A 22426-nucleotide genomic window follows, 5' to 3' on the forward strand; every position below is an offset into this window, starting at 1 on the left:
TTTAGCAGGAAGTGAATAAGAATTATGAATAATCTGAAGAATGATTGCATCTTCTATAAAAACAAAAAAAACAAATTGCAGTTGTCAGGTTATGCACAGGACAGTGCCGTTCTTTAATTTACAATCGTACCGTTTCCATGGTTACATAAATAGTTCTGGGAGTCTCACCTCTCACGGTATACAGACGTACACAACAGCTGTTTATTTTCACGCGTCTTGGTTATTTCAGTGACAGCAACAGACGCACAGAAATGAATCGGTAAAAACAGAGGAGACCCGGTTCGCTAGTCTGTGATTACGGCGGGTTTTCTAATCGGCGGGATGAAGTGAGGTTACAGAATTTCAGCCAGAATTCAGGTGAAAAGGTTTTTCTGTCACTGCGCATCAGCTGGTGTCGTGTTCCTCGAGGAATAAAACAGGAAAGGAATTCAAAACATTGACCTACTGAGCAAATGAATACAAACAGTCTACTGGAGAATCCGATATCAAGGTGCTTGTCAACTACAACGAGAATATGATTTTAATATACAGTACACTTTCTGGTATCGTTAATGAACTATACATAGAGGCATATATTACTCTTGCAAACTATATAACTCTTATAATATTTTGTATCTTGTGCAATGTTCAACAACCACTGACGACAATACGGTTTGGCTGGAGGAGAAGGTCACCGTTCAACTGAAGGCGGGCTGATGGGAAGAAGGAGGAGGAGGGAACAGCTTCCGTCGCTACGAGTTACAACGTTTGGCAAAGAGGACACAGTTCAAACGCACTAATTAGAAAAATAATTTGTAGAACAAATTATGTAGAAAAGAAAATTACAAATAAATTAAATATTTTTGAAAAAAAAAAAAAAAGAAGAAGATACAGCAAACGATGTGTTTACAACTTTGTTCCTCGTTCCGTTGGCTACTACTTGGCATGACCTTGTTTCCATTTAGGTGCTCGAATAAGGAGGCTATATAGTGAAATAACATGGACAACAGATCCATATATACAGCTAAATATGCACATGTACGACTCTGTAAGCCTGCAGGTGTGAACACATGAAAGTGCAGTGGCTGATGGGGTCAGTTCTGACTCTGTTTTGGCTGTTAGTGGAGAGAAAACCAGCCGGATGGGCTCAGAGCTGGAGCGAAGCCGGCTCAAATGTTCACTGTTGTGCTTCTTGATGCTCGTCTTTGGGAACCAAACCGATAAAAAAAAAATGAAAAAAAAAATTGCATACAAGTCAACTCATCTTATGGCTGAATAGAGAAAAATCAATGAAAAAAAAAAAGCAAAAAGTGCAGCGATCTGTCAGACTGATGAGAAAAAAAACCAATTCCTGTTAAATGACACATTCCAGGATGTATTGTTGGATCTTATGACAACATTTTAAGGCAATGAAAACAGTTTGTTTTGGAGTACTTTCACATGCAGCCGTGTTGCTTCGGTTCACCGTCCTCTAATAGCTGGTTATTGGCAGCTATGCTCCAAAAAAGCTAAAAAAAAAACAATAAAATTGCAGTGTAACATCAACTTAGGAATTCATGGTGAAGCAACGCTGAAATGGAGATGATATGCCTTATGATCATTTGTTATTTAACGATGCTAACTGAAGTTTAAGGAAAACTGAAAATGTGAAATCACAGATTGATTCATTCCTGAGAAAAAAATAGTCCTCGTCCTTTCATGAAGTCAGGTCCTGGAGTTTTTTCAGAAAACTACCTGACTCTGTCTTTAAAATACACTGCAATGAGTGAGTTTTGTGTGTTTGTGTCAGACTTTGGACAACGAATGATGAATGTCTGGAGCTCTGTGGATTGAACACATTGCAGCTCAGTGTCTACAAGCAGTATGTGACCGTGATTTATTTTTTTTTTTTCTTCCCAGCAGGAGGCAAAGACGTCAGTCCCATCTTCCTTCAGTCTACTGCAGATATCTGTAAACTTTGAAGCAGTGATTTCCAGAGTCTGCGACGGCCACGTGTCCATCTGAGGTGAGGGCCAGACCCTGGGGGCCATACAAGGGGTCCGCTGAGGTGTTGATGTAGGATAAGAAGGACCCTGTGCTGTCAAACACCTGGAACGGAAAAAAAAGAAACACACCGACCAGTAATTCTGACCATTAATGGAATTGTTTATAAGAAAAACACACAATCTACATCGTGAACTGTCTTATTTGCAGCTCTCAGAAAACCCAGTACTGCTGTCATTTTAAACTGGTATTTTCATGATAAATTTAAATTTGAATTTAATTTTACAAAGTAGAATATATGATTCAAGGACAATGATTTCTTCCAGAATAATCTTCTCTCTTATCTTTTGTTTTCTGCAGTTTTACCAAAGATGTATTTACATTCAATTGAAGATAGTGTTATTCAGCTTTTGGAGAATTATTCACAATGTATCTAGTTAAAGTATATCTGTTGTTTGAGTTTCATTTAAACTTTATATTTCATTCAGTTTAATTCCTATAAAATAGGTGAGTTGATTTGAAACATGAAACAGTATTGGCTACAAAATCTCAAGCATCAGTTTAAAGTAAAGTTATATTGAATGTTTTTATTTTTGCATTTTTGCTTTGTAAAAATGGTTTAAAATAACCTTTAAAAAACAAAATGTGTTATAAAATCATCTTAAAATCATAATATGTTATGTAATTCCTCATCCTGACCAGCAAGTGCTGTAATACCACTTTACACCACTGGGTGGTGTATTGAGTCACAGGGAAAGAGCCCAGCTGACTGAAACTGAACAATGCTGAAGATTTTCAGGACGACTGTCATCACCTCCTTCTGCTCTCGCTGCCGTCAGTCTCACCTGTATTCGGCTGTTCCCCCAGTCGGCTACGATGATGTTTCCGTTGGCGTCCACGGCCACGCCGGTGGGGGCGTTGAACTGCCCGTTGCCTTCACCATGAGAGCCAAACTTGAACAGGAACTCCCCATCAGCACTGTAAACCTGGGGGTGAAAGGTCAGAAAAATGCCACCATTTTTTTAACTTTAACCACTGAGTAAGAAGAGGAAGGAGATGAATCCGGTCTGCGTTACCTTCACTGAGTGGTTGTGGAAATCAGTCACAATGATTTCATTCTTGTTGTTCACTGCGACAAAGTGCGGACCTGGATGAAGATTTAAACAAAAAAAAACAAAAAGAGGGTGAGAGTGGAAGTTGCTGCAGTGGCACAGAAACCTGTAGCAGTTTTTACAGTTAGTAAGCTTCTTTTTTTCAACAAAATGTTAACATCATTTGCTTGAAGCTGCAATAATATAGCCTTGTTTAATCAGAAAGGCCGCTGTTCTGAGATTAATTGTTTACTGACAGTTTTTTCATGCATCTTTTTTTCAACATTTGAATCACATATTTTGAAAATCATTTATATCCTGATAAAAAATGTTAGTGTGTTTTCCATCCTATATTATCCTTGATATAAGTTTATTGGCTTAAAATCCCATCACTGAGTTCTACAGATATTTATAATCTTAACGTAAAATAGGAACAGTTATTAGTTGTAGAGTGAAAATTCTTTATACCAATCATTTTGTTGCATTGTTCCACCAAAAACAAAATGTTGAATGTTGTAATATTCAAATGGCACAGTACAGGCACAAGTCCAGGTCAGAAATGTCTCTACGGTGCGAGTTTTCAGGGGTTCAAACACATGATCGGGGGGATTGGGTTAGACAGAGGGCACTGCACTGTGGGATTAAGGTTGCAGCAAGGCCACACTTAGTACTTACTGAAAACTGAGCCAGATTTATTTAAGTTTGGGCCAAGTTTTTCTGAATTGGAGAACAGAAGGAAGAAAAGAAAGAAAGGAAAAAAAAAATAGGATGTCAGAAATAAATAAGCAAAGAAGAAAATCGAAGTAGGGCGGTCAGAACAGGTGCAGTCTGTGGAGGGAACTGGAAGAATACTGCAGTGATTTATGTGATGCATAGTCAGAACACAGGCTTTACACAACATATGGATTAATGCATCATCCTCTGTTGAGAAAAATAAGAGGAAATTAGCTGCTATTAGGCGGCATTCTTAATTGCATCTCATATTATAAGTACTGAATAACAGGAAGCTGCAGATTGTATTATATAACACTTTCAAATGCTATATAAAGTAACCACATTTCTTTTGCACTGTCATATATTTTGTTAAATATGCAAAAACGTCGTGACAGCTTTGCCTTTGAAGCCAGTTGGAGCGCTGCCTCCCTGACAGGCTGCGGGACTGAAAACGGAGACAGGGTTTCTTCTTGCTGTGTTAAAAAGAAAGGTATGCTGCGGACTGCTCTGCTTCTACTCACCTGCAAACTGTCTGTCGGACGTCCCTCTGCCCCCAAACTTGGTCACAAGCTTCCCGTTCGACTGGAAGATGAAGACGCAGCAGGCCTTGTTGTCCACGGTGATGATATGTCCGTTCTTGTCCACGGCCACGCCCTTGGGACCCATGAGCCTCCCCGCACCAATCTTATTCTGCCACGGAGGGAAACAGTTCAGCGGAGATCAAACCTGAATGTCATTTTTAATGCGGCGATGAGAGGCCAACCTTGAACTTTCCATCCGAGGAGAAGATGCTGACCCATCGATTGTCATAATCGGCGACGACAATGTCTCCATTCATGTCCACAGTCACGCCGGTTGGTCGCTGCAACTGTCCGGGGGAACGACCTCTGACCCCAAAGCGCATTTTGAACTGGCCGTCGTTGGAGAATATCTGAAACGATTGGGGTCACTGAGTGTGCTGCAGCTCCCTCCCGACCAGCCGGACCACGCTCACTGCTCCGGTCTCACCTGTATGCACTGGTTGTTGCTGTCAGCCACGACCACTCTGCCGTTACTCGAGGCCGAGATCCCTTGTAGATTTGTGAACTCGCCTTTCTCTCTGCCTCGGGAGCCTGACAGGAGATCAGTTAAAGTCATCACACAAAATGTTTCAACACTGGATTACTGATGATAACATTTTTATTTTTTTGGATTCATATTGTCTCTTCCAGGTGAATATATAATCAATTTCTCTGCAATTTCTCTGCAGATGAGATTTTGTACCTTCCCTCATGATCGTCTTACCCACTCTGTAGATCAGCTCATCCTCGATGGGGTTTTCCTTCTTCTTGGTGGTGCTGTACATGCTGGAGGGCCGCCGCACGGCTTTCTGCCGGATGTGGCCGCCCGTCCCGCTGGGCGACTTCACCCTCCTCTTCACGTCGTCCGGAGACTGCGGGACGTCCGACGGCTTGACCGCCCGCAGGCGGAAGGGGCTGCCGCGGATGGGCTGTCCGTACAGCAGGAGGGCGAAGGAGTACTCGCCCTCGGAGCGCAGCGTGTAGCCCACCTCGTACGTTCCGTTCTTATTGTCCGTTACGTCCGCCTCCGTGATCCGGCTCCCGTCGGCTGACGTTATCTCTGCCTTCAACGCTGCATTTCCTGTCCGCACCAGCTCGCCGTCCTGCACGGAGAAGCGTTAAATCAATCAAGCGTTTTTTTTGTATGATTCAGTTGACGCATGAAGCTCATGATCTTATCAGTACTTTATCTTTTGTTGTCACGGTGATGGTGTGGTGCTGCCCGGTGGCAGCGTGGCGGAGTCCCTCCCCGGTGGCCACGGTGGTGTGAGCGACAGCTGCCGTGGTGAGGAGGACGCCCAGGTTCTGGATGGAGCGGCGCAACCCTTCAGTCTCCACCTGGAGCAGGAAACAGAGAGCAAGTCCAGAATTCTGCACTCAGGCCGCCTCACGGCTCGGCAAGGTTCCATTACATTGTTACTTTTACCTGACAGTCCAGGTGTGCGTTCTGATGCGGCTTCTCTGGGAAGTCGTGTCTGGCCAGCGCCGTGACCCGCTCACTCATCTGCTTCTGTACCAGCAGCACCTGCAGACATTCATTCATTACATTCTGCCTTTTTCTTTATTTTTAATTATAAATTTGTTGTTTTCAACACTAAACACATCAGTTCCTGAAGAACAGACATCCCACACCAGAGCTTCCTAGTTACACTTCACCAGCCCACCTCAGTCGCGCTCCCGTGGCTGAGCGCCTGTTCTGTGAAGCTGCAGCTGCTCTGAATGTGTTCCTTCCCCTGAACGAGGGATGAAAGCTGTGCCTGTAGGACCTGTGTGGGAAAAGTACAGGAGAAGACGCAAGTTACAACAGGAAGAGGGGAGAAGAAGAAGTCAACGCGTCCTGTGGCAGGAGGATGCGAGAGACCTTACAGGTATATACAGTACGTGAGGACAGAGATCAGTTTTAGTGCAAGAGCACCATGACATTATGTACTAAAAGCACTTACTTTCTGCTTTGTGCTGCAGATGTTCTCCAGGTCTGTGATGAGGGCTGTTTTGCGCTGATGCAGCGCCCGTTCCAGCTCCTCGAAGGTGCTTGTAATCTCTGATATTGCCTCATTCTTCCTGTCGTTCAGCTGCCGTGAGATCTCACTCACCACCTCGATAGCTGCTGTTAGCTGAGGAAGTCTGCAATGCCACCCACAATGACAAAAAATATATTTAAAAAAGCATTAAAAACCGAACAAATAAGAAAATTATTGGCATCGTTCATACTATATAAAGACATTTACCATACTGTATATAACTGGGGAAAGTTTGACTCGGCAGGTTCAGCACAGCAGCCTGAGAGCAGTCAAAGTCACATTCTAATGATTCCTAAAGGTTTGAGTCCCGACCTGCTGTGAATGGCGTCCAGCTGAGTCTTCAGTGCAGCTTTGTGCTGCTCCACCACATCCCTTAGTGGAACAGTCACATGCTCCCTGTGCTCGCCCTCCGTACAGTCCAGACACATGGCGGTCTCACATGATTCGCAGTAGAACTCCATCACCTGCAGAGGGAGACAAACCGAGGTCGGATCCTTCATGTTCAGTTTTTCCTCTGCTGCGTTGTGCTGAGGAGGCACGTTTATCACGGCGTTGACTGACTTGACACACCAGAAGCGGGTTTCTCACCTTCCCCTCGTGGTTCGGGCAGCACAGAGGCTTCCCGGCGACCGCGGCACTGACTGACTCCAGCACACTGCTCGCCTCCGGTCGAGAGCACTCTGGGTCTCGCTGAAGGACCTGGTCCAAAACGTTACAAATTTAGAAATTAGCCGCTGTCTCATTCTTTTCAGTCTGGCATAGTGTGGTTTTTATTTTGCAAGTTTAGCCAAATTTCAAAGTAAATCCAAAGGAAAACCCAACAAATGCAACAAGTATTGTGAAGCATACAACATCTCTTCTCAAAATGCCATTCCCAAAGGAATAAAAAAACAGCGACAGACATTTATTTTTTTTAATAAAATGACATTCAGTTGGTGAAAACGGGACAGAATTTCCAACCTCCATGAGATTAGTGATGAAGAAGTTATTCTGCAGAGCACACACTCCCTTCTCTGGCAGGATGGACGTCTGCCGGCACACTGGACAGGAGAGGGTCAGAGACTCTGGGGGAATGTAGTTCTGAAGACAACTGGAGGGAGGAAGTCAACAAATAACAGTAAGCAAACTAAATCACAGCAGAAAGTAATATAGAAGAATCAGAAAGTGTGTGTGTGTGTATCACACATCCATCCCACGGGGCCCTGAAGGCTGAGCTCGCCCTCAGGAGGCGATCAATAGCGTCAGACACCTTCAGGCCACAGCCATACCCAGTCAGCATAATCCAGCAGCGATATGCAGATCACACTGCGGCCCTGGACCAGAGCCCGCCTGCCATCCAGCCAGTGATGTACGCTCGCTTTCCTTGAGCTCCTCTGATCACAGATTCTGTGGTTAATGCTGTCAGAGACCCAAAGTCTGCGTGGAGGATAAGCTGGTGTTGTGGTGTGTCTGGCAGCTGCCAGGCCTGCATACAGATGCTATTTCGTTTAATTTAATACACCACAGAAGACTTTACAAACTGCAGTTTACCTGTTTCTGAGAAGAAATTAGGTCAAGAAGCAAAATTAGGCGATGAAACATCCTCCCAATCAAGGCCCAGTAAAGGTTGAACCAAATAGAACTGTCCCGGTATTAAAACATCTGTCTGGGAACATCATGTGTACCCCAGACAAAAATCTGTTCACCTCAGCAGGACTCCGGATCACATGCCATCCAGTTAAACCAGGGATTAAACCTGCCCTCTGGTAGGCAAATGCTCCGACACTGCTTGGAAAAAGGATTTGTTGCATACTGCTCGGCTTTTCAAAACCGTTCCATAAATATTTGTTTGATCGTAGATTTACAAGTTAACTGGGTTGGAGCATAATCCAGACCTCCTTCTGTACTTTTAGCTTGTCCCCCCCCCCCCCCCCCCCCCACCGCCTCACTCTGCATCCCACCCTGACGCGCGATGAGCTTGGTAAAAGCCGGCGCTGCTCTGCCCGGCACGGAGAGGCTGCGGTCATATTGCCTGAGGGGGTGTCGTCTTTCCCGGGAAACTGTAGATTGAGCCGTCGTAATTGTCTCCCAACAATGAGCCTTCTCTCAGACTGCAGTCCTTGACGGTCCCTGATGCCGAGGAATGCACTTATCCCGGCGGACTAAATGAGGGAAAGTGCTCTGAGCTGTTTAATTGTGCGCGGGGATTTGCTATAGATGAGGCTCCTCTGCCAAGGCAGTCACATAAATGTGACAAGAAACCTATACTGACAAGATGTGAAGTGGGAAGGGCTGGCAGGATGAGAGCTACAGTACAGAGAGCGAAAGAGAAAAAAACTTCTTTGCGTGACCAGAATGTCAGATTGATCAGAAAGGAAGTGCAGACATTTAGAAACAAAAAGCTTTAAAGGGTAGTTACCTTTCACAGAAAGTGTGTAGACAGGGCAAGACTTTGGGGTTGCGGTAGTGATCCAGACAGATGCTGCACACCAGAAACTGCTTGTCTATTTGTCGCACCACCGGGCTGGTGCTCCCAGCCTCACGCTTGGCCATGGCAGAGGACATCTACATCCACCAACAATGACGGCGGTCAACCTGCGGGAAAAAAGGCAACACACACAATAAATGATCCACACGGAAACAGTCACTGCGAGCTTCGACCTCCTCGGTGTCACTTTCAGGTTTGATTCATGCTTGGCAAGCTTCTGGTGGGAGGTACCAGGAACCAAAGGTAACAAAGCTGTTTAATTCCTCCATCAGCACAAAAACGTGTCCATTGTTGAGCCGTGATTTCTAGGTTAATACTGTGCCGCACGAGCGGTATCTGACAAAGAGCCGAGAAAGGCACGCAGCTCCTCAGGGCGCACGCCACACACACAACACGCAGACAAACAGGTATGGCCGTGCTCCAGGTGTGTTTGTTAACGTTCTCGGTCCTGACAACTCCGCTGACGAAGAACGAAGAAAAGAAGGAAGTTAAAAGAAACTAAGGCTTTGTGGAAATCAGCACACTGTGACGTACTAAAGCCACAACAATCAAAACCAGTCTCTGACCGCAGGCACACATCGGATACTAAAAATACACACCTGTGATCTTCACACACACGTGTAACACACACAATTACTTGGACTTGTATGATTATTTCTTGCATGGAAATGACTAGATTATCAAACACAAATCAATGTTTTGACTAAGATCCAGCAGAGGGATGAAGGTAAACAGCACACTATAAAAAAAATATTTTTACCTACATGAGAGAAAAGATGATAGCTGTTGCCTTTATTTTTCTTTACTTGGACACATTTTTTTTTTTTTAATCATGCAATCTTTCACACTCCTGCAATGACCTTCTTTTGAAATAGGATACATTTTTTATTTGTAGTGACATCTGACCAGTCAGGGTCCGATGGGACTTGGCTTTAGTGTGGAACTCTGTGTGACGACTAAAAATTGTAATTCAAATGTCTTCACATGTATTTACACGATGTTTTTGTAATTTACATTTCACACATATTAATATTTGTGAGGGACAGAAGAGGAAAGCTAGTTTGACCAATATGAAAAACTAGAACCACTGTGGAGGTGTTACGGCCCGAACGCACTGGACGCGGAAGCGCCGCGCGCGGTAGCGCCGCGCACGGCGCTTCTGATCGCCTCCCATGTTAACCTATCTGACCGGCCGCACCGAACGCGCAGTGGAGCGCCGCGCGCGCCGCGGCTCGCGCTCTGCAGCGCGCCCGCTCCGCTTCGTTCTATTTTTCACGCGAGCCGCGAGCGCAGGGAGCGCCATATGTCAAGCTGGATCAAGCAGATCGGACCAAACAGGAAGTCGGAAACAGAAAAGGCAAGATAATCCGGTCAATTTTCAAAATATAACAAATTAAATAACGATTAGTTACGGACGGTGTTGCTCGTCCGTCTATAATTTGTCACTTGGGTCTAATCACAAGAGAGATGGACACACAAACAGACATACGCACGTACGCACCCAAACACACACACACACATACACACACACACACACACACACACACACACACACACACACACACACACACACACACACACACACACACACACACACACACACACACACACACACAGCGACAGACATTCTCGTGATGCAGAAAAAAAGAGGACAGGAGGAGAAAAACTCTCTCCACAGGTCACCAAAACACACACATCCATACTGGCAGAGCGAGACAGAGGGAACAGGGAACAAACGTGAAAACCGAGAGCTGACGGAGCGAGCCGAGTGCAGCCGATGTGTGACCAGCGCGGAGAGCGCAGGCGCCTCCAGTGCGAACAGCCAAGCGCCGGCGCGGAGACGCGCGCGGCGCGCGCGGCGCCTCCGCTACGCTTCCGCGTCCAGTGCGTTCCCAGCGTAACCCGTCAGTAAAACGCAGCAAAGTAAAAAAAAATAATAATAATAATCAAAAGAACTAAAAAAAATTCTACCAGGTAACACAAAGCACAGCTGCTTCTACTTTCATCTCCATGTAGGCTACATCAGTGTGGCAAAATAAATCTAGTTGAAAAGACAGCAATGTCGCACCCTGTCGTGTGATCGTCACGTGTTATGGAAGACGAACATAAATAAACGAGATAATGAGATGTTTTGAAGAAAAGCCTTGAATATAATAAGCATGCACATCCATGTCATGAGGGCACAGTGATATTTTGTTTTGTTTACCTCACTTGGCGTGAAGCTTAAATTGGCACACTTGCTCGACAGAATCTGTTTTATTTTTATATGTGTTGCTAACTGGCTCCAGAAATAGCTCAGTGATAGTCTCTCAGTAGGTCAACATGTGTATTATTCATGTGTCAGACACAGACGTGCACTCGTGTTCCTGTACAGATGCAGGAATGAAAAAAAACAGCAGTGTGCTGTAAGCTATGCAGTTCACTATAGTACACACACACACACACACATACCCAAAAGGACACACACAATGATCCAGAAGAACACACAGAATCACAGAGACAATCATTATCCCCCACCAGACTCCCCTCCTGTTTACACATCTGTCACTGCTGGATCTAATATAGCACTCAATCCCTCATGTCCCATCTCTGCTCGTGTCCTATTGTCAGTTGTTGCCCATTGGGCAGACATGAACACACACACACACACACACACACACACACACACACACACACACACACACACACACACACAAACATGTCGTCTTGTGGGTAAGAGGCCAGGCTGTATCTTTCCGGCTTTTGCAAAGAGGATCCGATGACATGCCGTCATCGGACTGGCGGAGTAAAGGTCACGTCTTAAGCTGTCAACCGTGAGAACGACATGTCAGATTCACACTCCGGTCAGGGACGGGCAGAATGGCTGACGGAAATGATTAGAGGTAAGTAGCTTATGTTATTGTGCGAATTCAAAGAAGCATTGTTCTCTACAAATGCTGCACTTCTAACGGGCACTTCAGGAGCGTCCAGCCATCTCTGCTGCAAAACAGTCTGAACTGCGTTCTGTATATTCTAAAATTAAAAGAGATCAGCGACAGGAGGTGCTGTGTTCTTCACCGCAGCTCTTACACATATCTGCCGTTCACATTTTGTAAAAGAACACACCGGACTAATATCATCTGTGACGATGCGCGTCTAAAATTAAACACTCGTATTAGTGGGCAGGCGAGAAAGCAATGACAGTGAAGCTAAAATAAGACCGGCGGTCTGAGGACGGCTGGACAGCGTGGAAGCTGGTCAACACTTGGACATGACTCAAAACGCATTTTGACTTGGCTGAACACTTGAAGAAATCTGATAAAGCAAGAACAACTAGTGTGATCTCATGCTAAAATAATGTGATCTGCTTCAGTCATGGGGAATGAATCGAGCTGGAAAATGCACTTATTTCACGTTTTCATTTTAGTTTAGCTCCTTTTGCAAATCACCTGTGTGCTTGAGCCAAAAATGTGCAACAAAATACACAAATCCATGATGCAGTCAGTCATGCATGCATGCATGCACAGGCGTGAACGCTCCGGTGCATGTTCACGGATACAAATTCAGCAGGCTATTTGAACTCGGTCCTATCTTCATTCACGCTCACTTAAAATCCAAAATAGGCCAAATTGCTTGGTTTTGGAGAGCTAAGCCACCGTGACCAGCTGACTGACAGGCTTTAGAGTGAGTGAAGGCATGACGTTACAGAAGCGAAGCTCTGCAAATTCAAAATCAGCAGGATGGGATCGAGCCGAGCCGCGGCAGGACTGCAGGGAGCCTCAGAAAAGTTTCGATGGGAAGACCTCGTGCGGCGAGCTGTCAGCTGACGCTGTAAACATGCAATGTGTTATAATTCTCCCAGGCCATTTCACACACAGTAATAACAGCAGTGATGTTTGCCAGTGACCTCAGTCTGTGTAATTCCTAAAAACTCTCAGGATTATAGCATTTGCATGTGTAACTGCTTGTGTGCGTGTGGGTGTGTGTGTTCAGCCAGTTTGTGTGTGACAACAACCAAACACACATGCTGTTAACACACAATGCCTCTATTCACTGTTGGCTTTACAGTATTAAAAAAAAAAAAAGTGACTGTTTTCTTTGTCTGAAACCGCAGCCTGTTGCTTCACGGTATGAAAGAACCCTCATTGTCAGTGTGTGCTATCTCCCAGAGCACAGAACGAAATAAAGAAGCAAGCCAGAGGAAATTAAATGTCTCGCTCAACAGTTTAAGTCGTGGTTAGCAGAAAGACAGGAGGGACTGAATACAGTGAACTGATCCTCCTCCAGCTGAAAGGCACCTGTGCAGCCGCAGAGGAAACGTGCTGACAGCCTGTACAAACACACCGGGCGCCGACGACAGACGAGCCGACACTGTGAGGTCTCACACGCTCCAAGCAAGCACATAAGGACGTACAGAGCCGACACAGAGGCTACCTACTGTCACAAAAGTGGAGTGCGTCAGTCTGAAAGGCTCCATGGCGGCTCGGTGCAGGAGCCAGCACACACACCCCGAATCACACACTCATGCCTACTGCCGCCTGTGCCCTCGGCCCCGCTGACCACTCTTCCTTTTACTGAGCAGCTCAAGCTGAGAAAAGGCAGAGCGAGGATGACAACAGAGGGTGGGACGCTAAATTGAGAGTCCCTCCTACTGTCAGGGATGTTTACAAGCGCGACTTGGCTGGACGTCCTCCTACTGCCGCGCTCTCATTGGCTGGGAAGCATATACTCGCGGAGACGATAGATTGCATCATGGGCCAACAATTTGTTCTGGCCGGAGGCAGCGAAAGGAGGAGACTGAAGCAGAGAAAAACTGCCAGGACAGCAGGTTTGACTGTAAGAACATGATCCGTTAAAGGCGTTAATCTACTAAAGTCAATACCCAAAATTTAGTACGAGGAAAAGTTCTTGAATGAAACTCTTTTGGGTCGTCTGTTTTCCAGAAGGAACATGAGCCAGCCAGGCACACATGCACTCTCTGAAACGCACGCAGCCAGCCAAACAAAACACCGTTACGTAACGCATGATGTCACCCTGAAAAAAAACTAAAAAATGTGAAAGTAGAACATATGCCTCTCCGTCTCACATTATACTGCAAGCAACAAATTAGACACATGCAGGGATTAGGCAAGACCTTTAATACTGGAAAGGGGATTATCATTATGAAATTTCAAGTATAATGTCTTGCCATGCGATCCTTTTGCCCTCAATCCCCGACGCCCTGTGTCCGTACGACGCGATCAGATTAAAATCTGGAGCAAGAGGTGACAATTTATCAGACAAAAACATCCATCTAGGGTTAATCTGTGCAGATTTAGAACCACGGTCCACTCACTTCCACCCCGTTCAACCTCCTCCACACCCACGCACACCTTTTTTACGTAAAATCCCATCAGAAGGAACACACAGGCCAGACGGCGGGGGTGGGCGGAACAGGAAGTAGGGTGTAAGAGGATGAAGGGAACCACTCAGAGGACAGCACTGATGCTCAATTTTGGTTTATCGACGCACAGAAGCTGTTTTCATCTCGCTTTGAGACGCATCGATCGCTGGTCGCTGTCGGGAAGTTTGCTGAAGTGGCAGTTCCAAACATCCCAAAACAAAATCTATTTCTACAAAGTATAGATACTTTATCTTTGTCTGACGCAAGTTGTAATTGGAAAAGGAGAGTATCTGACATGAACAATACACCAAATGATGCACTCCGGAGTGGGAAGCTGTGGCCATTATTGGTTTGCTGATGTGCTTTCTGCTGAACTTCCGACTCCTATCTATCTATCTCTCTATCTATCTATCTATCTATCTATGAAGGTGAATCTTTATTTTTATTCTATTGTCTTTTTCCTGAAAAATAATAGTCAATTTCATTTCATTTATTTAATCATTTAAATGTATTTTATTTGTGTGACTCTGTCTCTATTCTCTCAGGTTTTTAAGATCAGATTTGCCTTGTCTTTGTCATTTTAATATATCTTGCGAATTGTTTCCATAAAGATGTTTTTCATTCACCTCTCTCTCTTTTATTTCAATGATTAATCTAAATGTGCCATTTAAATGTTTTTTTTAGTTCCTGTCTGTTATTTTGTTGTTTCACTTTGTTACTGCGCAAATCTTTTTGTGAAACACTTTTAATAAGCTAAATAAATATTTTAAGTGACACATGACTCGATGTAACAGAAGAAGACTAAACACGAGGAAACACGTGTCTTGAACTGGTTCTTCCACATCGTCACAGTCATGATATATTGATGCAAATTTGCATCTTGTCTTAAAAATTCCCATGAATTAAAAAAAAAAAAAACATATGCACAACAGTCACGATAATGCTATAACTGTTATTTTTTTAATAAAGAAAGATGCTCATGCTCACAAAAAGACCAATGACATTCAAAATTCATCGACGTGTCACAAGTTTGTTTGGTAAACCAACAGAGGCACTCAGCGCTGCACATTCTACACTAATAAAATCAAAATAAATCCAATTATTAGTCACATGGTTAAATTGGTGCAATGACCTATAATCAATTTTGCATGAAAATAAATGTGATTACAGTTTTGAGGAGAAATGACGGTAAAAATGTTTCATCACTTTGTCCATAAAAACAGGTCCACATGGTGGTGACTGGTGCTGGTGACTGCTAAAGACACAATATTTTAAGCTTTTAACTTGAATATAAAAAATAGCGAGCAGACGTGTCCTTGAAAGAGCTTCTTTTTAACATCCATTTGCTCAGTTAGATTTAGAAAAAGTACATATTTTAGTTATAATAGAGTTTAATCGAATAAAAAAGGTACATGTTCTCTCTAACTGAAGCATTTTACCTCTAAAAAATCGTCGCAAAACATCATCTAATATATTTTTAATGTGGCTATCAAAGCCGAAACTCCTCCTGGTGCTTTGTAATAAACTGAGTGTGTTGTCTGGTGTGATACAACAGAACTGTTTTGCCCCGGGGCTTTCTGTGAGATGAACAGCAACCGTTGTGATCGAGATGATAGTGATGTTTCCCAAAAACAAAATTTGGAATTACTTCAGGGAAACGAACAAGTAATTATATTTTCAGAGGATCACTCAGCAGTTTTGCTGCGTTAGATTTCCTGAGAGCCTCCGGTGCTGCAGTTTGCAGCGTCGCACCAAACAGCAGCAATTAATGTCACATGAAAATGTTTGAAAGAGTGAATAATGAGGGTTCGGGGTTCTGCAGTGCATGTCTGCAGCAGGAGATGCTCTTCTCAAGTCACTGTTTCACTTCATACTGTAGAAATGTGCACACGTTTGGTCTCCCTGCCTGTTTTGCTTTGGAGCTACAAGATAGATATGTTCAAACACACAGGAGGAGAAGAAACAGAACGGAACAAGACTCAAGAGGAAGGTGAAAGATCAAAAAGCAAAACGCGAGGGAGGTTGGAGGATGCATGGATACTGCAGGCTATGTGATGTGTATAATGAAAAACCAAGCTTCCTGTGTAACGGAGCATGATCCTGAGATCTCGGGGATTACCGTGATGGTGTTACACTATGACACCATCCTTCACACACACACACACACGCACACACACACACACACACACACACACACACAGTCAGCTGCAGGAGTCTGAGTCATACTATAGCCCACCTCCTCTCAGCCACTCTAATGGCACCACTCACAGACAGCAACACACACCTCAATCTGAGAGTTCGAATCTCTGAAAAGTCTTCACAAAGGCATAAATAAGCAACGCGCATACAGCAAGGAAACGCCGTGTTCAGACCGGTCTGTGTAACCCTCGTTAAGATGCACGGCAAGCCTCCGTTCTCCTGCACCGTCCAGTCTTAAGCCTCCACATACATATATTTCTATATATAGAGCTATCAGTTCTCATCCTCTTCACACCACTGGCAGGCACGTGCTCCGAGCGGCACACGCGCCGTGAAAAAGCACAGCGATCCTCGGATGACCAGCAAAAAATGGACTCAGAGACCCCGCGAAGGCTGTGCATGCGAAGTATTTTCATTAAGCTTTTCCTAAACCACAGCGTAATGCATAAATGAGATATCTGAGTTTTGTTTGTTTCTTCTTTAAGACTTTAAGTTAAGTATTTAAAACAAGAGAGGGTAAAAAGATGCCTGCATAATGCTGGTACAACAGCTGATGAGGCTTTTAGAAGTGGACTCTCAGCTATTCTTTCCAAATATGGAAGCACATCATGAATTTAATATTTTTATTTATTTTTTTTACTCTGTGGATATTTTAGAGTGTTTTCAAATTGTAGCAGAGAGCCTGTTTTTTGGCGAGTGAACGCTGGGCTGTTTGGAAATCACCAGACGGAGGGATGAAGAGGTGAAACTGAAGCTTCGTTTCAAATGCATGGGCAGCTATCCAGATGTCTTTACACCACCTATGGCCTCAGGGGAAACAGGTGTGTGAATGAGCGTAAATAGAATGGGGAATGTTCCGCTTTGTGCTGATCAGTAGAAGTAAACAGTTCTCATACACAGAGCAGAGCTGCTGGGAAAAAAAATGAACTGACTGTACTTCAGAATGAGAATATAAATCAGAGGTTGATTTATAGCAGGTGGATGTTAATCCATCATTCTTCTTCAACTCTTTGATTTCACTTTAAAGTGGGTCTGGAGCTCTCATTAGGAGCACCCTGCAGTATGAGGCTGCACAAAGTAATGGGTAATAGATGTCGGGACATATAAATATATAAAAGTACAAATTAAAAAAAAAAAAAACTTTGCATTTGTGAGAGCGCAATAAACAGATGCAGATCGGATGAAATCTTCTAATATTGGACCAAATATGGGAGAAACTGAACATCTGCCTGTCCAATGAAGATTCAACACTAAACAAGAGTACTGCATTTAAATGATAATTAAAAGCAAGTAAAACTATATTATTCAAAAAAAAAACAAAACCTGAATATAATCCATTACTTTTCATGAGTATTACATGATGCACAGATTTTTCCCCTCCTCTTTCTTGCAAGCCCCTCACTCCCCGTCCCAGCAGAGAGACTTATTTCAGTGAAAGAGGAGCATGTGCCACAGGGTAAGAGATCTGATCCTGAAATAATTTGTTTCTTTAAATAACTGAGGGAATAGATGCCGTCAGCTGAACTTATATCAACATAAACAGTTGGTTCCACCTCTCCTGGCACAGCAGGAGCAGAACACAATGATGCTTCTGTTGGGTTAAAGTGTGTCAAAGTGTGTTATTTATTCTGAATATGTGGGAAGTTTCGAAGTTTATCATCATCTGGGTGCTTCTGGAAAATAAAGGTCAACAATGTGGTTTATGTAAGAGCAAAACATCCAGAGAACAGGCGCAGTAGTTGCAGCTGAAGAGCAGAAGTAGGTAGCCACGGGCGCTGTGCAGCTTGTCCTTCACATCAGAGAAACACTAACCCCAACCCACTGTCCAACACAACGGAGGAGGTTAGAAACTATTTCTCTTTCTATTTCTGAGGATGGAATGAACAGCGCATCTTACCTGAGTGGTTTCATTTTCTCGTGCTGCTCATTTTAGGAGTCGTTGAATCGTAAATGAGTATTGCGATTTATATTCACAACATGGGGGAAATTCATTCCCTTAAGGGGATTATGAACTCCATTTGTTCGTCATGCTGATAGGTCAGAGGATTTATAATTTACATATCTTTTAATCACTGCAGATGAACCCAGAAGACAGAGGATTGTGTCCTAAAATGCTCCCTGTGAGGACAAAATAAAGTCCCTCTGATATAATATTATAGATTGCGAGTCTCCATTTAGCAACCACACCTCTGATCCAGCTATCCCGTCTTTTGGTGAGTTATTTTTTTTATCGCAGGGGGGGGATTAAATCTATCTCCCTCTCACGGTAATTGAAGCTATTTCACCAGCAGACCGCACAAAACGCATAAAAAAAAAGTATTTTAAAGCCCAAGTAAAGCAGACTCTCACTGACAGTGACTCTCGGCATGGTTTTCTCCATAACATCACGTGCAGCGCCGAAGACCACAGTTCGGTAGATGCGAAACAGTTTAATTTTAGATAAAGATGGCGGCACAATGAAATCACACTTGTATTTATTTATTAATTTGTATTGTAATGCCCTGCAGACTTTCGACTGCCATGCACAGTGCACCTGGATGTGAATACCGTGACTGTTTATGTCTCATGAAATAAAATGATTTGCACAGAAGAGTGTAAAATTATGTCGTGGACAGAAAATCACTTGCAGCTTGAACACAAACACATTTGAATAAATTACAACCTCACTTAACACCATCAAAGAACTGCGCTGCGCGGGCTTTAATGTGGAATTACATTCTAGCCTGTGTTCTCAGTTGAGTGCGGCTGTACAAGCGGGTTAAAGTTTTGAAAGTCTAATGGATCAAAGCGATAGACAGCTCTGGCTGATCGGTTTCCAGGGCCAGTTGGTGCAAACCTCCCCCCCCCTCCACAAACACTGAGGCTTTATCTGCCGACTGACATGCTACAAGACACACATTTATCATCTGACGCTGTGTGGCTCACAAATGCCACAACAAACAGCTCCTTCTCTCCTCTGTCCGCGGACAGCGCTGACGTAAACGCATCTAGAATCATCGGCTCGTCCAGTTCTGAGGCAAACTGTGCAGGAATGTGCCGCAGGAACCGCCTGGATCAACAACATTAACCAGCGGCTCACGGCCCAGCATGCAAACAGGCAGGTGTACGCAGCTTTAGCTGAACACCATCACACCGAAGAGATATCAGCGGAAATGGAAATGTTTTTCTGGCACGCAGACGCTGCCAGAAAGCAGTGAGAAGGCTTGATGATCTAAACTTTTCTCTGTTCTCAAGAGTGCTCAGATCATTAACAGATGTTTGTATCACATCAGATAACAAGTAGGGTCCCAGATTTAACCCAGAATAGGAGCAGTCACAGTAATTTAGAAACTTTCTGTTCATGTCACTAGACCTGTATTTTTTTTTAGATCCTCTGCTTTCATGTGACGCTTCGCTAAATGTTCTGGGTTTGATCATGATGGAAAATCCAAATTCTGTCCCTCAGCTATCTGTGAGCCACAGATTCAAGAGAATATGAAGCCTCTGATTTCCTGTTATTGGAAACTTTATTACAGGTTTTGTAAATGTCAGAAAAGTATTTGTTTTGTGTATGAAATAGGTTATCGATCTCCACTGTGTCAGACATAGGAAAATGCAGCAGATAGCAACAATGCGATTGGTATGCAGAACATATTCGCTTGTGGGTGTGAGGGTCGTAGGTCAAGACAAATGATTTGTACAGAGAAAAGACATTTTGAAAATTCCAGTGAAAACTCCCAAGAACTGCTCCAAACGAGGGCCATTTGCAACGATGTGAATTCCTCCCAAATCACTAAAGCAGTAACATATGTGAAAAAAAGATGAGTCAGCAAAATGCATAGAAATTCAGATTTAGATCAGTCAGTGTGTTTTATTTAGTTAGTTATGGATAATACACACACACACACACACACACACACACACACACACACACACACACACACGCACACACACAATATGGTCGGTACTATTACTGAGCCCGCCCGAGGGATCTGTCTAAATATATCCAACATGACATCACTGCATCTCTTAACTCACTCAGCTTTCACTACGTGATCCTCAGCAACAGAATCAGCTACGGAGGTTTGAAATTGTTTGCGGAACCAGAATGAATGCACTCAGGGAGCATTGAGCACTGCTGCAAACAGTAGAGAACCTGTCAGTTTACCAGTCCTGGTTAAAATATTCACCTAAAAGGAGATTTTTTTTTTTTTTTTAATCTCAAAAAAGGAGAAACTGAATTGCAGCACAGAAAGTGTGCAAAGCCTATGAGAAGCTTTGCTCCCTGTCGTGGGGCATCGGGTTGTCTTCATCCAGCATGCAGGAGACCCAGGTTCAACCAGCAGCTGCAGCAGTACGGTTTGCATTGTGAAAACAAGCTGAATCTACAGAATCACAGTTTTAATCACTAAAAGATCAAAAGAAACTAAAGAAAAGGGAAAAAAAAGAGTCTGCTCATAATCTACTCACAAAATTCCCAACTGATGCTGCTGCAGCTCTCTCAGGAACTCGTGGCTTACTCAGACTCAACGTCTGTCTTCTTCAGAGTTTAACTTAGAATCAATTCATTTGATTTATTTATGTCTTTCATTTTTGTCTCAGCAAATTGTGTATTTTCCACCACAAAGACCTTTCATCCTTTATAATGGGCTCAAATAATAATTAAAAAAAACAAAAAACATTTCTACAAATGTCGACTTTGATAGAAACATGAGTTTGACGGTTCTCAGTGGAGGATTTCTCTTCCTGTTACCCATGGCAACACAACCACCTCAGAGCTGATCAGGTCTGAAAGAAGACAAAGAGAGCAGCACACCTTTCCACACACACACACACACGCACACACACACACACACACACACACACACACACACACACACACCTGGTTGGGTCCAAAGTGCCAAACATCGATCTGTTTTCTCGTCTTCATTAAGTGGCAGGTAAACCGTCGAGCACCTACGCATGACTCCACATCTCACCTTAAATTTTCTGAATTTCAGAGGAAACCTGCGACTCACTGAGATGCCCAGTTCAGCATTGGCGTCATGCAAACTGTGGGAAATGTGTGCACAGCGACAGCTGTGGCTGCACGAAAACCTTAACATTAACAGGTCAGAGAGCTAAATCTGACTGCTCCTGCACAAATGGGGCAGAAAAATCCGGCGGCATTGTGCTTTCACAGTTAAGTTTACATCTCTCCTCGCCTGACTCCCACCCCTCCCACCGCAGCTCCGGTGACATTCCTGCCATGCCAGCTGGACATTCCTGTTCAAACCCCCCCAACACGGTGACCAGAGGTCCCCCAGCTTTTAGAAAAGCAAGCTCGCCCATCACTCCTGTCCTTCTGCACATGCACACATAACCTCTGGTGAAGTCATCTACTGAATCCCTCAACATATTGTCCTAATTATAGAAAACGCTTCAGGACAGCGCGAGGCTCAGCTCACATCACCATCAACCCTGTCTCTGGAAAAGTTTAAATGGGACCATGCTGGCGAAAGATGAGGTGCAAACCTTATGGAATACATTCCAATTGAGGAAAACTTTTAGGATGTACATCAGCCCTTGCTTAGACCACAATGCCAACACACAGATAGAATCAGCCTCTAGCGAATTCTCAATCTAAAAAAAAAAGGAAATGTATAGCTGTCATGTGATACTAACAGAAATATCAGCTGAACACCGCACTGCATCAAGTCAAGTTTGCAATGATGCAGTTAACTGTATCTCACTCCTGCTAGATGCATTCAGGCGATGCTGCACAGTTCAAAGCCCATCACAGGCCGACGAGTGGCCTGCAGCATCATTTTGCATACATACAACATAGGGTGTGTGTGCATCCAGCAACAGAAGGTAGGGGAGACAGGAGAGAGCGACGGAGTGAGACATGAGAGGAAAGAGAGGCTCTCGCCCTCCACCGATGGCAGGAAAGCAAACAGTGCGTGGAAAAGCAAGCGTGGATGGCATGACAGATCAGGAACGAGAGGGGAGAATTCACTTACAGACAGGTTCCTGTCAGATGAAAGGGGGGTGCAGGGAAGTTTCAGCGTGGCCTCCTCCAGAGGGAGCGA

General features: G+C 44.1%; 1 protein-coding gene across 3 annotated transcripts; it reads right to left on the reverse strand.

Annotated features, from left to right (window-relative positions):
* Positions 1-117: 117 nt before the first annotated feature.
* trim3b (tripartite motif containing 3b) lies at positions 118-22426 on the reverse strand. Of its 3 annotated transcripts, XM_030100194.1 has the most exons (18): positions 21719-21732; positions 13233-13276; positions 8747-8922; positions 7309-7438; positions 6937-7047; positions 6661-6812; positions 6271-6451; positions 5992-6093; positions 5754-5852; positions 5513-5665; positions 5052-5430; positions 4776-4879; positions 4531-4698; positions 4289-4457; positions 3729-3770; positions 3039-3109; positions 2808-2948; positions 118-2067 (listed from the first exon to the last, which is right to left on the reverse strand). In XM_030100194.1, exons 3-18 carry the CDS (start codon positions 8890-8892, stop codon positions 1915-1917), a joined length of 2301 nt encoding a protein of 766 aa, XP_029956054.1. In that variant the 5' UTR covers positions 8893-8922; positions 13233-13276; positions 21719-21732; the 3' UTR covers positions 118-1914. The 3 variants fall into 3 exon arrangements, with proteins under 3 accessions (XP_029956054.1, XP_029956055.1, XP_029956056.1); XM_030100195.1 differs by lacking the exons at positions 13233-13276; positions 21719-21732 and adding an exon at positions 22362-22426; XM_030100196.1 differs by lacking the exons at positions 3729-3770; positions 21719-21732 and having other exon boundaries at positions 119-2067; positions 13233-13525.

The sequence above is a fragment of the Salarias fasciatus genome, chromosome 10 (assembly GCF_902148845.1).
Source record: "Salarias fasciatus chromosome 10, fSalaFa1.1, whole genome shotgun sequence".
In the NCBI taxonomy this organism is placed as follows: Eukaryota; Metazoa; Chordata; class Actinopteri; order Blenniiformes; family Blenniidae; genus Salarias; species Salarias fasciatus.